The sequence below is a fragment of the Lactuca serriola genome, chromosome 2 (assembly GCF_051521515.1).
Source record: "Lactuca serriola cultivar US96UC23 chromosome 2, Lser_US96UC23_V15, whole genome shotgun sequence".
NCBI lineage: Eukaryota > Viridiplantae > Streptophyta > Magnoliopsida > Asterales > Asteraceae > Lactuca > Lactuca serriola.
Genome location: NC_136409.1, coordinates 6,576,169 through 6,594,020, shown reverse-complemented (window position 1 = coordinate 6,594,020; position 17,852 = coordinate 6,576,169). Strand labels below are relative to the sequence as shown.

The following is a 17,852-nucleotide window of genomic DNA, read 5'->3' as shown; positions in this document are numbered from 1 at the left end:
ATTCCAAGTTAGGTTCAACATAACTTGCTGCTCGGTTATAGAGGAATTGTCCCCATCCGATGTTGTTGAACAAAGCTTGGACTCCCTCTAGTACTCCAAGACTGTCAAAAGTTTCCTTATGGAGGAATTTTGTCGACTTGACTTGTCGTTTATTGGAAACGAGAAAGTCATATGTCTTTCGATCTCACGATTTGTCAAACGAAATGGGGGATTATTTGATTTTCCTTTTGATCCTCCTTTGGAGGAAGTATCTCCTGTCCCCGTTTTGGTACGTTTTGACATTTTCTTTTGACAAATTTTATCAACAATACCACTAATGGAAATAATCAAGATTAAGGAGTGAAAGTACCAAATTGCTTAGATGATTAGTGCCACCCAAAGGATGTCGTCAAGACACACCCCAAGCTTACAATTTTGCAATTTTGCTCCGTATTTGATGATTTAAACTCTTAAAAAACCCCTCAAACGGGCTTGAAGATGAATTTCCGTTGATTAGAATGGCGGTACCCGGAATTTGACGGAAATTTTTCGTGAGCTTTTCCTTAAAGATTGTTATGATTAGAAATCCCTTGAGGAGAGAAACAAAACCCCGTGCTCGGATTCTTCAATTGTGGCCGGAGTTTGCCGGAAAATGCGAAAGAAGGTGGTGGTGGGTGGTGGTGTCGCCCGGAATTCCGGCCACAGATCGGACCGGATTTTGGATGGGGTTTGTAGAGGATGAAAAATGGTGAAGAATGGTGGTGGTTTCACGAGATTCCGACCGGTAGAACTCCGGGAAAATTGATTTTTGTGAGGAGTGGGTTATGGTGTTCTTGAGTTTCTTGAGAGAAAATGTTGAAGTTCTTGGGGTTTAGAATGAAGAAGAAGGGTGTTGGGGTGTTTTAATCCTTGGTCAATGGAGGTCAAACCCGGTTTTTAGTTGGTCAAACAATTTAACCCGTGGTCAACATAAGTCTACAGCTCAAGAAATCAGTCAAACGACCTACACGCGGGCTAGGCGCGGGCCGCGTGCAGGCCACGTCTAGCAGCTCAAAATTGATCTAACCATTCTGTTTCAAGCACGGGTGTAGCTCGGGTCGCGGGTCAACCGCGGTTGCTGAACGGGCTGGGTGGAGTTTTCTCTACGCGGGTCGCATGTCATTTCTTCACAATCTTCATGCGGGCCGCGGGTTTTATCGACCATTTTTTTAAACACACGTTTATTTGAAAGCATAGCTTTCCAAAAATGCCCCTCTTTAACATCTTTGGCGAGACGTGCTTCCCTTTTGACTTCAATAAACCGGGGCATCCAATTGGATGATATCTAGGACATTCGCGTTAAAACCTTCATAGAAAGGTTCAAACGATGCCCATTGACTTTAAAGACTTGCCCCGTTTCTTCACTTTGGATTTCGACTGCTCCGTGCTCAAAGACTTTTAGCACGACAAATGGACCTATCCATCTTGATCTCAACTTCCCAGGAAATAATTTCATTCGCGAATGGTAAAGCAAAACCCTATTTCCCGGTTCGAAGTGCTTGCGGGTAATGGACTTGTCATGAAAAAGCTTTGTCTTTTCCTTGTAGATTCTTGAGTTTTCATAGGAGTCATTTCTCAACTCCTCCAACTCCTGAAGTTGAAGCTTCCTATTTATTCCCGCATCATCGATATTTAAATTGCATCGCTTGACCGCCCAGAATGCGCGGTGTTCCAATTCCACGGGAAGATGACAAGGTTTCCCAAAGACCAACCTAAACGGAGACATTCCTATCGGAGTTTTTTACGCGGTCCGATAGGCCCACAAGGCATCGTCAAGCCTTGAACTCCAATCTTTTCTTGAGGGATTTACTGTTTTCTCAAGTATGCTCTTCACCTCACGGTTTGAAACTTCATCTTGACCATTCGTTTGAGGGTGGTAGGCGCTTGAAACACGGTGAGTCACGTTGTATTTCTTCAGTAAAGCCTCCATCATTTTGTTACAAAAGTGCGTCCCTCGATCACTGATCAAAGCCCTAGGTACACCAAACCTCACAAAGATATTAGATTTTAAAAATTCGACAATTGTTTTGGCATCATCCGATCTTGTGGCTTTGGCTTCAACCCACTTTGAAACATAGCCAACTGCGAGCAAGATGTAAACGTTGCCAAACGAGATAGGGAATGGGCCCATAAAATCAATCCCCCATACGTCAAAAATTTCACAAATAAGGATTGGATTTTGTGGCATTTGGTTCTTTTGTGAAATATTCCCTGTCTTTTGGCACCATTCACAGCTTTTGCAAAACAAGTAACAATCGCGTGACATGGTTGGCCAAAATAGTCCACATTCAAGGACCTTTCTCAAGGTCCGGTTAGGTCCAAAGTGTCCCCCACAAGCAAATTCATAGCAAAATTGTAAAATTGATTTATGCTCTTGTTGGGGTACACATCGTCTAATGATTTGATCGGGACAATGTTTCCACAAGTAAGGTTTGTTGGATAAGGTGTCTAAGTCCATAACTTATTTGGTATATACTTGACCCGATCCGGCATGGTCCATTTGGGTTGCATCTCACCCGAACTATTTATGGATAATTTTATGAGAGTTATACACATATGTTTATTAATATATTATAAGTTATAATATATTAATATGAAGTTATGTTATTTAATTAGTATTAGTCTTAAATTAATTATGAATTAATTTAGAGATTAAAAGGAAGACTAATTAGATTATGGGCTATTGGTTTTATATGATGTGGGCTAACACTCATTTGTTAATGGGCTAGGCTTATATGGAAGTCCATGGATGATCCATGGAGCTTTTAACCCATGGATCCTTGGAAAGGAAAGGTCATGGGTTATTAGGGTTTCACCCTAACCATGCACACTATATAAGCATGCTTATGGAGCATGAAATGGCAACTAGTGAACTAGTGTGTATGTGCTTGTGTGTGGCCGAAAATACAAGTGTGTATTCTCTCTCAAAGTTTTCCAAGAGTTTGTGGTGTTTTGTGATTCCATTTGAGGCATTCACACTATTGGTGCTTGGCCCTCAAACTCCTTAGGAATTGAACTCATCATCAAAAGGTATGTAATCTCATTTAATTCTTTTATGTTTAAAAGTACCCCATGCCATGTTAGATAGGTTATGAACCTTGGAAAATTATTGTTTTGCATGTATTTAGAAAAACATAGATCCAAGGTTTATTAGGGTTGCATGCACACTTAGGAAGTGTTAGATTGCTCAAAACCCAACAGTGGTATCAGAGCCCAGGTTTGCTTGTTTGATACTTGATGCAAAATAGTGAAAAAAGTTGAAATTGTTGCTGTCTGGCTGATGGACTCGCCGAGTCCATGGGGGGACTCGCCGAGTTCAAGGAAAAAATCATCCTACTCGGTGAGTAGGTTCGTGCACTCGGCGAGTAGAATGATCAGAATGCAGAATTTCGACTTTTGCTGCTGGAAATGGACTAGAAACATTACCCTAAACTGTTTTGATGTTTTAAAACTCATTTTAGCTGGTGTAATGGTTGTTCTATTCCATTTACAATAGCATATATCAAAATTCCATGTTTTTATGTGTTCATATAATTCTTGAAATTTTGGTGATCATGTTCATGTTCTTATGAATTTAGAAGATGATAGGAATTATTTGCTGAATTGTTTAGAATTAATTCTTGATCATTTATGTGTTTTAATGGAGTCCATAATTTGTCCTCAAGTTATGGATATCCAAAGGTCACTTTTCTTTAACACACACTTAAAACACATAAGTTACATGAAAATAAAGAGTCTTCATTTTTATGAACCTTTAATTCATAAGTTATGAAATGAAAAGTCTTGGATGGTTACAAAAGATGAAGAGTCTTGTCCTTAAGTTATGGAGGTTCAAGAGTCACTTCATTAATAAATATATAAATAAAGTGTGACCTTAATTAATTCCATAAGTTATAAAATAAAGAAAAGTAATTCTTTTATTAGTTTAAAGTCTTCCATAACTTGTCCTCAAGTTATGGAACTTGAAGAGTTTTTGGATTAAAACTACTTTAAACACATAAATCATGGAATTAATTTGTTTTGAATAGTTTCAAAACTTGCCCTCAAGTTTTGGAATTTAGAAAAGTTTCACACACTTTAATAAACTTTAATTCCAACACTTAGAATTTTAAAAGTTAAAATTCAACCCTTATACTATTTATAACATTAATGGTTAATTATATATATATATATATATATATATATATATATATATATATATATATATATATGTATAAGAACAAGTCGTTTTACCGTTAGTAGGCCTCATTCACGAAGCCGGTCTATAAGGTGGGTATAAGGTTGTTGCCTATAAAATGGCGACTTAATGGGTGTCCACTCTCACCCACCGCTTGCTTGACTGGTGGAGGGTCGTTAGTCGAAAGGGTAGGACAATGACTTTAAATTCTCATTAAAAGTATAATAATTATGATAAAGTAACTAAATATTTTTTATTTAATTCCCAATCTTAGTTAATTTAGGAAAAATGTGAATTTGGTGCTAGCCCATGGAATTCACACTTTGTACCTTACCAAGTCGTTGGTGGAGCGTGTGTGGTTAACCGACACACTAACTTGGACTAGTAAGGATCACGAAGGGTGACTTAATGTTTGTCATAGATCAATGGAGCGTGTGTGGTTAACCGGCACATTGATTGGGTGATAATATTAAGGGTACGAAGTGAATTGGTATGGTTATTCACACCTTGTTTTGTGATCCTCGGCATTCCAGTCACAAAATTTGAGAGGGCATACTCGAGATTGAAACATGCCATTGAAAAGTTCAATGAATCTCAAAAGATCTAGGAATTTCAAATCCAATTAAAACCTAATAAATTATTTCGTTTTTTATGGTGGAAATTGGTGAATCGTCATTCGCCTACCTTCAAATATTTTATAGCTTGGATTACGGCATCCCTCTTCCAAATTATAAAATATTGTGTTGGGTCCTAGCCTTAATATTTCATATTGGGTGTTATATTAAAGACTTTGAATCAACTAACTTGATTTTCTCCCATTATAGATGTCTGGTTCAGACAACTATGATCTTCCCAAATCTCTTGAAGATGGTGTCCCTCAACATCATGCTTCACTTCCTCCACCTCCTCCAATTATTCTCCCTCACCCACAAGTTCTTGAAAAGTTTAAAGTCACTCAATCCCTATTGGCAAGCATAGTCTATATGTGCTCACATCTTGGAGATAAAGTCACATATTGACAAGCTGGGAGAGTTGGGTGTCAAAGTCTCGTGAAGGTTGGATGTTCAATCACTTTCTTAGTAACATAGTGAGTCTCTTTGGGACTACTATGAGACAGACTATGACATGACCCTTAATGATGTTATCTAATTTGCTTGGTGTTGTGGAATCAGCAATGATTTGGAACACCAGTAAAGCAAATTTGATTAAAAGAACAACTTCCCAAGTCTTAAATGGACATTAACAATGGTAGCATTGGATATTTAGAAAAGGATTTCTCTTCCCAATGGAAAGGGATCGGCCATAGTCAACTCGGTTGACCAAATGGTAAAGAGAAAGGCTAAGTCTGAGATAGTCTCATGTGCCATTACCAAAGGGTCCATGTGTTTTGTTGCCAAAGGAAGGGGCATTGGTTGCGAAGCTGCCCTATTCACCTGAAAGGTCATAAGGTTGATCAAGTCAAGAGGTTTGACTCTACTTCGGGTAAAGTCCACTATCTAACTCTATTAAGTTCCTATTTGGAGATTCTTATTACATAATGTGAATGGGTCACATGCTGATGTTTTTAAGAATCAAAGAAAAGATAGGAAGCTTAAAGTAAGTATATGTTGATTCTGATTGCGAAGGTGGGTTTCGATCGCATGGTTCGGTAATCAGAATTTTGAGCTGTTGCTTAAGAGTTATAATATATTGCTTATGAATAGATAACAACAAGGTTTTCATGTGGATTGTAAGGATAAGTTTTTCCGCAAAGTTTTAAAATAAAAGAAAAAAAATGGTTTTAATTTTATTTATTTTAAAAATATCCTTACAATGGCATCTGTGGAAAATTATTGCTTATATGTTTCTAGTAATAGCAATATTGGAAAGTGGATTTGATTCCTTCATTTGTGGTAGTGTCTGAATTTGCCAAATGAAGAAAGTTTTTCATCACCCAAGTTTCAATTGGACAGAAACTTGGAATCATACAAGTTGTATTGTATGATGAATGAGAATTTTCATCTTTGAAAATTAAGACTAATTCTTTGATCACATGTATATGTGAGTCAATTAAAGGACTAAGGAATTAGGTACACTAGGTGTGCGCTGGTCAAGGTCCACCACAAAGATTGATTTGTCATGATTTACTAAAGATTAGTAAATATGATTATACTTATAAGGTTAAGTATAATTCTGTAACATTGGAAAGGTTACAATGTATGACAAAACAAATGAGAAGAATCAAATTAGGCAGAAAGATAAAAGTTTCTCAAATCTGAAAGGATGGGAGAGTACTTTAGTATCGTATTTCATGATCATCTTAATGATTATGAAACCATATCACAAATTCATACTCTAAGGACGTCTTAGTGCATTGTTATGGCTAAGAAGAGAGGTCATGAATTGTTGGATTGGTTAAAATCAAGAAGATGAGTCATACTTCGTTCCAAAACAATTCTTAGAGTCATACTCCAAGATTGTAACTTTGAGTGACATAAAGGAAGATTTATTAACACTAGTCAAATGTAAGACTAAAATGTTTTCTACTCTTGTACATTTGAGATTGGTAAGTTGTGATGTCTTGGATGAGACAAAGACCAACTAAGACCAATTGTGTGAAGTGTTAGTCTTGATAAGAATCCGCACTATTCCTTGAATATTTGTTTTGTCAAGGAATGGTTCTTGACTGGGGAAACTTATATGTCAAGGGGACAGTGGGAGCCTTAAAGATCCTGAAAAAGTTTCAAGATTTAATCAAGAGTAAAACCTGTAATTTATCACTAGCACACGACTTAAGGTTTGCAACCTATCGTGTTGACATAATTCTTATTTCTGTACCTACTTCAAATAAGTTGGATTTGCATGTGAGTTATCAGAGTTCAACTTGGAAGCATTGGTGGGCCTTGTGCTACCAAGGTGACAAGAAACTAAGACTGAACAAGTTTAATCCATGTAAGGCTGAATTTGTCACTAACCTTATCTTGTGATTATGGTTTTGACAAATTCACATGGATAGGAACTCATACACTATAAAATCTAAGTGTCATAAGGTTTCTCTCCGATTCATGAAAATGATGGTGAGGAAACGCTTTCACTAAGTAGATTTTAAGTAGATAGCAATTGTGATATTTGCATTTTCAAAAGTCGTTAGTGGAGCGTGTGTGGTTAACCGGCACACTAACATGGACTTGTGAGAAATGGCAAATGTCTAAGCAATTGAGACTATGATTACGGTATCCCTTTTCATAGTTCTGAAAATTGTTTGGACACACATGTGAGTTATCTAAGAAAGGGTGTATGAATCTAAATTTCAGAAGTCCAGCAGATTTCTGAAAATATGTCAGAGCTCGTGGGAGCATAAGTGTTATGCTAATAATCATCATGTTAGTGGGAGCATGATAATTGTGATTACTATTATTGCAAACTAGCAATGTTAATTATAGAAAAACAAAAGTTTCAATTCGTGAAGTTGCAAGGGTTGAAAAGTTGTTTTGCTATAATTAAGGGAGAGGAAATTATACTTCATTTCAATTCTAAAGCTTAGATTGAGATTTTAATCATCTTTAGTCAAGAATATATATATGAATTTTATGTTGGAATGGTTCAACTTGAAGCAATTCTATATATATTGCATTTTCAAGATTCGATTATGATTACGGCATCCCTCTTCATAGTTCAATTTTGAAAACATGGCAAGTAAAAAATATTGTAGCAAAAGACTGGTCTAGTATCATGTCTTTATGTCAAACATCATGAATCGTGTCCCAAATGCTTCGGATATAGGATCGATTGCATGTGCTATAATATTCATCCTTTCTAAATTTTCCAAATGCTTAAGGCATTGAGAAGGGAAAAGTCTAGAACTGGATATGACTAAAGTGATTAAGCAATTGTCGAGGACAATCTGAGGTTCGCCAAAGATTGGTTGCTCAGGGAAAGTTGGAAGTATGATGTAAGTTGTCGGAAAGGACCATATTGACATATTATGAAAAGAAGTAAATCTTGTTCGTAAGTGATAGTCAAAATGGGACTATGGGAATGTCTCCATAGGTGGAAGTTATTCAATCTATGTAAGATTAGAAAACCTTAATGCAAGAAGGATGTTCAAAGCAATGTACTTTGAATATGAGACTTCCGTTCCATAGAAGTTGACCTTCTTTGGAATACTCTGTAATGACTGGTGACAAGGTTTTGGTGACTTTGTGCATAATCATTACAAGAGGAATATTGCATAAAAGTTTAAAATCTAACAGTTTTTTTTGGTAAATGATAGGAATCGGGGATTCTCACATTTACAATAAGGATTTGGGATTGTGAAATGAGTATCAATGGAATCATGTTCAATTGATCTACATCACAATGTAAGGATCATAGACAAACATAGTGTGCATACTTGGAGTATGGCATAACTATTGTTTAGAAAAACAAAGTGTACATGCTAGGAGCATGGGACGACTGTTGTTTTTATTCAAGTCTTAAGTTGATTGTTTGAAACATTATACAACGAATAATGTGTAATCAATATGGTGATAAATAAAAGGTGGTTCTATTTATATTCAAAAGGGTTCTGAGACCATATTGGATTCGATTATTATTGTGTTTCACTTTGCATGTTTTGACTTCCAAAATAGCTAGGTTATTCTTTCCGAATGACTAAGTTATTTAAACACTCCACAGTCGTTCATATGTTGGAAGTAGGTATGAATCAAGACTGTCATGAATCGAGTTTGTAGATGGCTAAATGGGTTTAGTCATAGCAATGGTTGCTACAACATTCATGAGTGCTCATAAGTTATGAGTATTGGAATAAACCCACGCTCACTTGTATCACTTCATGGAATTTATCTCAAGTGATCGTGAGACGGTAATATCATATAAATCTTCAAACCTAGAGATATGAGTTGTTACCTATGAGTTGGTTGTGCATTGATTGCACGTAAACGCATTAGTAACTTGATGTTATAAAGCGTGCCTTTGTGTACAATTCAACAAGTAGTAGAACAAGCATATGAGTCGAAGTTTATCTGTTCCTTCTAGAAATAGAAGCGATATCTGGGCCCCTCGATGATTTTGTTGTGACCTATGTACCGGCCGGTCAGAACTAAAATTGATGTGTTCGATTAAGTTCTTTGTCAAACAAATCAGAAATCGGGAAACAAACTGCTGGACAATAAGTACGACGTTGTTCCATGTATTTGTCCGGCTGATATCATGAGAACAGAGGAGTATATGATCACTTATCTAAAATGGCGCTTCATAGTTCAACGGAGTTTTCGAGAGCTACGATTGCTGGTTGGTTCCTGAAGTAACATACGTAAATATAGTTATTAGACTTATCCAAGTGGGAGTCTGTTGGATAAGGTGTCTAAGTCCATAACTTATTTGGTATATACTTGACCCGACCCGGCATGGTCCATTTGGGTTGCATCTCACCCGAACTATTTATGGATAATTTTATGAGAGTTATACACATATGTTTATTAATATATTATAAGTTATAATATATTAATATGAAGTTATGTTATTTAATTAGTATTAGTCTTAAATTAATTATGAATTAATTTAGAGATTAAAAGGAAGACTAATTAGATTATGGGCTATTGGTTTTATATGGTGTGGGCTAACACTCATTTGTTAATGGGCTAGGCTTATATGGAAGTCCATGGATGATCCATGGAGCTTTTAACCCATGGATCCTTGGAAAGGAAAGGTCATGGGTTATTAGGGTTTCACCCTAACCATGCACACTATATAAGCATGCTTATGGAGCATGAAATGGCAACTAGTGAACTAGTGTGTGTGTGCTTGTGTGTGGCCGAAAATACAAGTGTGTATTCTCTCTCAAAGTTTTCCAAGAGTTTGTGGTATTTTGTGATTCCATTTGAGGCATTCACACTATTGGTGCTTGGCCCTCAAACTCCTTAGGAATTGAACTCATCATCAAAAGGTATGCAATCTCATCTAATTCTTTTATGTTTAAAAGTACCCCATGCCATGTTAGATAGGTTATGAACCTTGGAAAATTATTGTTTTGCATGTATTTAGAAAAACATAGATCCAAGGTTTATTAGGGTTGCATGCACACTTAGGAAGTGTTAGATTGCTCAAAACCCAACAAGGTTCATCCCACACATAGTATTTTGCATCACTTTTCAACTTGTCTTTTTGAGCACGTGTGAATGTGTCGGGATGCCTTTTTGTGACCAAAAAGTTAACGATATCAGCATACCATGGAATGGATTGAGTAAGGGAAAAGAGATGCGCATCTGGAAACTCATCCCTCAACGGGAGGAGAGTTTCATTTGAAGCGATTCGGCTTAGATGGTCGGCAACAATATTTTCACATCCTTTCTTGTCTCGGATTTCCAAATCGAACTCTTGTAACAATAAAATCCACCGGATGAGTCTCGGCTTTGCATCTTTCTTTGTCATCAAGTATTTGAGTGCCGCGTGATCCGAGTACACAATGATCTTTGTACCGAGAAGGTATTGTCTGAATTTCTCCAAGGCGAACACTATGGCCAATAACTCCTTCTCCATGGTGGAGTAGTTGCTTTTAGCATTGTCTAGTGTCCTTGATGCATAATGGATCACATGGGGTGCTCTTCCATCCTTTTGACCCAAAACGGCGCCAACAACATAATTGCTTGCATCACACATGATCTCAAAAGGGAGATCCCAATTTGGTGCTTGCATGATAGGAGCGGACGTAAGCAATTCCTTGAGCTTGTTGAAAGCTTCTTTGCATGCTTCATTAAAGTCGAAATCAACTTCTTTTTGCAAGATTTGGCACATTGGTCTTGTTATCTTTGAAAGTCCTTGATAAATCTCCAGTAGAAACCTGCATGGCCCAAAAAAGATCGAACTTCCCGAACACAAGTCGGGTAAGGTAAGCTTTGAATAATGTCTATTTTGGCCTTATCCACCTCAATTCCTTTCTTTGACACAATGTGACCCAAAATAAGACCTTGGCTCACCATAAAATGACATTTCTCAAAATTTAAAACCAAATTCTTTTCAATGCATCTTTTCAAAATTTTTGTGAGATTGGTCAAACACTCTTGAAAGGAGTTGCCATATACCGTGAAATCATCCATAAAAACCTCAATTATATTTTTGACATATTTTGAGAAAATACTAACCATACAACGTTGGGAAGTGGCCGGGGCGTTACACAATCCAAATGGCATTATCCGGTATGCAAAAGTGCCAAATGGACATGTAAATGTTGTCTTTTCTTGGTCTTCCGGTGCCACCGGGATTTGGTGAAAACCGGAATACCCGTCTAAACAACAATAATGGGATTTCCCGGCCAACCTTTCTAACATTTGATCAATGAAAGGCAATGGGAAATGATATTTTCTTGTACTTGTATTGAGTTTACGGTAGTCAATACACACTCTCCACCCGTTTTGCACGCGGGTGGGGACCATCATACCTTTGTTGTTTTCGACCACTGTGATTCCCGTCTTTTTCGGCACCACTTGCACCGGGCTCACCCACTTGCTATCCGAGATTGGATAGATCATACCTGCATCAAGGAGTTTCAAAATTTCTTTCTTGACCACTTCCATTATTGGTGGGTTCAATCTTCTTTGTGCGTCCCAGCTTGGTTTGCAATCCTCCTCCATCAAAATCTTGTGCATGCAAGTGGAGGGGCTTAACCCTTTGATATCTGCAATCGTCCAACCCATTGCTTCTTTATGCTCCTTCAACACTTCTAGGAGTTGCTCTTCTTCATTTTCGGTTAAGTGAGTTGAAATGATAACCGGAAGAGTCTCGTTGTTGCCTAAGTACGCATACTTCAAATGTTGAGGAAGGACTTTTAACTCCAAATCCGGGGGTTGAACAAGGGAAGGTGGTAATCTTGTGTGAGTTTGAGGGAGTTCAATTTGCTTCACACTCAATTGAGTAGTTTTCTTGATTTCTAAGTGGTTGACCAGTCTTTCAATTTCTGGATCTAATGAGTAGAGCTTTAACTTCTTGGTCAATTTACCACAATCAAATCCTTTGCTTAAAACCATTTCCAAAATGTTGCCATTAGACAATTCGAACAACTGTTGGGTTAATGGTTCAATAACATCGACATAGCACAAAGATGAAACATCACTTGGATATCTCATGGCATCATAAATGTTGAAACTTATTGTTTCACCATCAAACTCCATTGTTAAACTTCCTACAAACACATCAATCTTTTTTCTAGTTGTCTTTAAGAATGGTCTCCCAAGTAAGATTATACCTGATTTTGAGGACACTTGTTCATCTAGATCAATCACATAGAAATCTGCTGGGAAAACCAATTGGTTTACTTGCACTAGGACATCTTCCAAAACACCTCTAGGGAAGACACTTGATTTATGCGCGAGAGAGATTATGACACCAGTTTCGCTTAGAGGTCCGACATTCAATGACTCATACACTAAATAGGGCATGACATTGATGGATGCACCAAGATCAAGCATGGCACTACTAAAAGTAGTATCTCCAATCTTGCAAGGAACCGTAAACATTCTCGGATCTTTGCACTTGGGTGGAAGTTTTCTTTGTAAAACCGCGGATGCGTTTTCATTCATTGAGATTTTCTCATTTTCTTTCAACTTCCTCTTGTTGGTGCAAAGTTCCTTCAAAAATTTTGCATACCTTGGAATTTGCTTGATTGCATCAAGCAAAGGGATGTTTACTTCCACCTTTCGAAAGGTGTCCAAAATCTCTTTTTCCTCCATTTTCTTCTTTGAGGTTGCAAGTCGGGAGGGAAATGGCGGTTGAGTGGCTATTGGGGTCACTAGAGGGGTAATCTTCTTTGGAATTTCAGTTTGGGTGGCATTCTTTGTTGTAGGTTCTTCAATGGGAATGACTTCTATTTCTTCCTCTTCATCCCTTGGTTTCTTGTTTGAAGTACTTTCTCTGGCTTGTTTGCCACTTCTCAAGGTCACCGCATTGACATTTGGGTTTCTTTCGGTTTGAGAAAGCAGTTTTCCACGGGACTCCATCTTGCTTATGGCTGTAACTATATCTCCCATTTGTGTTTCAAGGTTGGAGATACTAGTTCTTGTCTCTTTTTGGAATTGTTGGGTACTAGTGGCTAGTGATTTGACAATGTCTTCAAGAGACATTCCGGAGTTACTTGGTTGAGATTGAGGAGGTGGTTGATGATGAGGTGGAGGGTATGGTTTTGATTGATAGTGTGGTTGTGGGTGTTGGTAATGAGGTTGTTGTGGTGGGTAGGAAGGTCTAACTAATGCATTTTGGGGCAATGGTCTTGGTTTGTAGCTCATGTTGGGATTTGGTTTCCAACTAGAATTATATGCGTTTTGGTAACCGGATGGTTTATTGTGGTCATTTTGAAACTCACCCGTTGCATTTACGTGTTCCGCATCTTCTTGAAGAACAAGGCACATGTCCGTAGGATGTCCCATTGTTGCACATATTCCACAAACCATAACTTGTGGAGTTTGTCCCATGGTGAGCTTTTGGACAATGGAGGTTAAATCTTTGATTTGGGACTCAAGGCTTGATGATCCCACTTCATTGACTTAATGTTGAGTCTCTCTCTTCATATCTTGGCGCGACCAAAATGTTGGGAATTTGCGGCTATGGTGTTGAAGAGTTGTCTTGTTTGTTGTGGAGTTTTGCTAAAGACATCTCCACCACTTGAGGCATCAACTAGTCTTCTCTCCATTGGTAACAATCCCTCATAAAATTGTTGAATGAGGAGTTGTTCCGGGATTTGATGTTGTGGACAACTATAGCACAAGTTGTTAAATCTCTCCAAATAATCATGAAAGGTCTCATTTTGACCTTGGCGAATTCCGCAAATCTCATTTCTAAGACTTGAGACTCTTGAGGCGGGGTAGAATTTGTCAAGAAAAGTTCTTACCATATCGGTCCATGAGTTTATTGAACCCGGTGGAAGATAGAATAACCAATCTTTTGCTCTATCGGCTAATGAAAAGGGGAATGCCCTTAGCTTGATTTGGTCATCGGTTGACCCTTGTGGCTTCATGCTGGTGCAAATAATGTGGAACATCTTCAAATGCTTATGTGGGTCTTCATTTTCCAACCCACAGAAAGTCGGAAGATGGTGGACGAAACTTGACTTTAATTCTGATCCTCCTTCCAATACCGGGTAGTTGATACCGGTTGGAGTTTGTGTAACATCGGTCTCCATCATTTGCCTCAAAGTTCTTTCGGGAACTTCTCCTCCGTCCGCCATTGCGATTGGTTCAAATATGGATGGATCTTGTTGTAGAGGTGGTGTTTCGGGAATTTCTTGGCGAGGATCGGGACTAGAATCGGGTTCCGGATCACTTGAGGAAGTGGTTAAATTTTCCGGATCCACGAGAGGGTTGGAAGTTTGACGACGTTCTATTTGCTTTTCCTTTGCCAAACGCCTTGCTTCTTTTTCAATTTCTGGATTATAAATCAAGTTACCTATACGTTGAGATCTGGTCGTAGAGAAATAAATTGATTAAAAATAAACCAGTCCCCGGCAACGGCGCCAAAATTTGATGGGTGTCGAGGCCAACAAAATAAATACCCTAAATGTTACACACTAAAATAGTGTATAGTGGTAAAGGGATCGAATCTACGGGGAATTGTTCAATTGTATAACTCTATGATAATCTTTGTTGTACAAATACTTGTAAAATAACAATAAGAATAAAAGATGGGGATTTTGATATTTTGGGATTACTTGAAATAAAATTATAATTAATTGGACAATTCAACAAAAATAAGAATTTGATATAAAATCAATGAGAGAAAGATGGTTGACATTGGAATTTCATTACTTTAACATTTGGTTAAATAATCATGAGAATACCAAGGTGCAATACTTGTGTTTATGATCTAACTTGGCTATAGCAATTTATAAGCATAACTTGCCTCAACTCTTCTTTTGTATTAAAATGTCTAGAGAAGCTCATAGCACATTTCTTTAATCAAAGTCACAAAACTAATGAAGCATGTAATCTTGTGAAAATCAATTAACATTAGGATTTAAGAGTCACCAAATCCAAAGAGTAATCTATTGCTTTCATTACCACTATGGAGAAAATGTTTTCTTAGTTTAAATGAAATGAAAACAAACATTTAATACTAATTGCTGCTTGTTAAATTGAAGACCCATTACTTAGTCAAGAATTTAACCAACAAAACAATATTCATAAATCAATATTCATGACTAGAGAAATATAAACATAAAGGAAGTTTTTATAGAAAATATAATCATAGATATTCAACATAAGTTCATGGAGTTCTTCAAAATAACCAAAACATTAAAGCAATTACATCCAAGTCAACCAAATAAGAATTTAGCCAAGCATGGCCATAACAAAACACATAGAAAAGAGTTTAGTGATACCAAACATTGTCTTTAGATATGGAATGGAAAGAGTTTCCACCAATCTTCAAGACTTTCAAAAGCCTTTAACTTCTCTCTAGCTTCTTTGATGATTGTAGTGTATTGTGTGTTTCTTCCGTTGTCCTCCCTCCCTTTTATAGTAAGAAGAGCAATTATTTGAGGGATGGGCATGAAAAGTACACATATTTTCTAGCTAAAAAGACCAATTTCCGGATTTAAAAAGCCACCAAAAGATACCAACTAAGCATCCAATAATAGAGCCACATGTGAAAAAGTCGGATCTTCATCAGCATCATCTACGCGGGCCGCGGGTATTCCCACGCGGGCCGTGTGAACTGGGTACGTATTTTGGGTTTCCTCATGTCTTGGGCTCCCACAGCTAGTCCATTGGTCCATTTCGAGTCTAATCAGCTTCTAGCCCACTTTTCTTTAAGTTCTCTTCAATTTGAGCCCAATTTGACTCTTCCAAATCATTTATGGCTTCTTTGAACTCTTGATCATCGATCCTCCATAGTCATCAAGCATTAAATCCTTATTGCTCTTCAAGCCCAGTTGCTTCCCAAAAGATCCCGCTTTGCTAGTCTCCTTAAAATCTGCATTTATACTCACGAAACTACAAAGTACCCGAAAGTGGTCATAAAATAACAAAAAGGAAAATATGCATGGAAATTAATTAAAATGTGAATGAAATATGCTCAATAAACTAGAAAAAGAAGTGAATAAAATGAAGCTATCAGTTTTCCCTTGGATATGTATGCGTATGTATCCGTCGAGTTGCAAGGAGGGAACTCGACAGATGGCCTGAAAGTTTGAACGAAAATCGATGGAACTCGACGAGTCACCCCGATGACTCGGCGAGTGGGATGTGCATCAAGGCACTCGGAGAGTAGCCGAGGGTACTCGGCGAGTTGGGGTCAACATGGACTGTTGACCTTGACTAAGGACTTTAACTTTGACCAGGGGTTAACTGGTGGGTTATGGAGTACCTTATAAGGTTAAGGACTTATGAGTATATTGTATTATGGTCATAAATGGTGGAGCCTGTGTCAAGTGATTCGAGAGTTGGAGTTTATCTTCCGAGTCGACATCTGCGAGGTGAGTTATCCTCACTATATCGATAGGGTCTACGGCACCAAGGTCGACCCTTTAGTTGTTATTGTTATGGTATGCTATATATGATTTGGTCTGCTAGATCGGAATCAGGTTAGACAGTATGCATGCTTTATGGTCCGTATGGATTGGTATGCTTGTGACCTGCTAGGTCGGTACTCTCGTTACGAGAGGATTATATGGTTAATGATCAGTATGACATATATGTTTGATGTTTGTATATGCCAGTATGTAATAGTTATGCGAACTTGGTTATTTGCTTATTGGTTGGGTTGGGGCGTTCCTGCTTTGTGCTGAAGGCCAACATACCCTATGAGCGGTCCAGGGAGACTACAGGCCCACGGGGCGGACCAGTCATGCCGAAGGCTCAGGATAGATTCTGATAGACTGTAGGCCCAGTAGGGCGGTCCAGTCAGGATGGCCCAGTATGCATGAATAGGTTCAGATAGACTGTAGGCCCAGTAGGGCGGTCCGGTTAGGCCGATGGCCCAGTATGCATGATTGATTGATTGATTGTTACTGATATGGTATTGTCAGTGTGGTATTGGTATTTTGGGGGTAGCTCACTAAACCCTCGGGCTTACAGTTTTCAGTTTATTGTTTCAGGTACTTCAGGAGATCGTGGCAAGGCGAAGGCGTGACCGTACCGCTCCTCATCCTTATGTTATGATTTTGGGACACTCTGATGGATATTGATTTGAAAAAATTTTGTAAACAATACTATTTGTCTTTTATTTATGGTTGAAAAAGTTTGAATTTGGCGTGAAATTTTTGGACGTTACATTCAGGGCTTTTATGTTATTTGCCCTATTGAAATTTGTCACACTGTCACAGTCCAATACATACCAAATGCAATACAACTTGTTTTGTCATATACTGACATGTGTAACAAACGAGATTTTAATTGTAGGAAGTCTTACCTTCTAGTGTTACAAGTTTGAGTAAAGGCGTCTCATAATATCTGTTTGAGAAATTTGCCTATACATCTCTCTGGAAACTAACTCAATACGATGGAGAACCACAAAATCTAAGGTCAAAATTCTCTAATATTCTATTATTTGTAGACTAATTAAACCTATTTTATATGTTAGTTAAAGTTAAATTATGTTTGTTGCGGATGAGATTACCAAAGAAAGTCCAAGTATCAACTACTAAATAATGAGGCCTAACATTAGATGTAAATTATAATGTTCTGCTAAATTG

General features: G+C 37.8%; 1 protein-coding gene across 1 annotated transcript; it reads right to left on the bottom strand.

The window, feature by feature from the left end:
* Positions 1-1,054: 1,054 nt before the first annotated feature.
* On the bottom strand, positions 1,055-13,593 carry LOC145088994 (uncharacterized). Its single transcript, XM_079027499.1, has 5 exons — positions 11,613-13,593; positions 11,351-11,495; positions 10,404-11,015; positions 1,829-1,991; positions 1,055-1,303 (listed from the first exon to the last, which is right to left on the bottom strand). The coding sequence occupies exons 1-5, from the start codon at positions 13,591-13,593 to the stop codon at positions 1,055-1,057; spliced, it is 3,150 nt and encodes a 1,049-aa protein (XP_078883625.1).
* Positions 13,594-17,852: the final 4,259 nt, after the last annotated feature.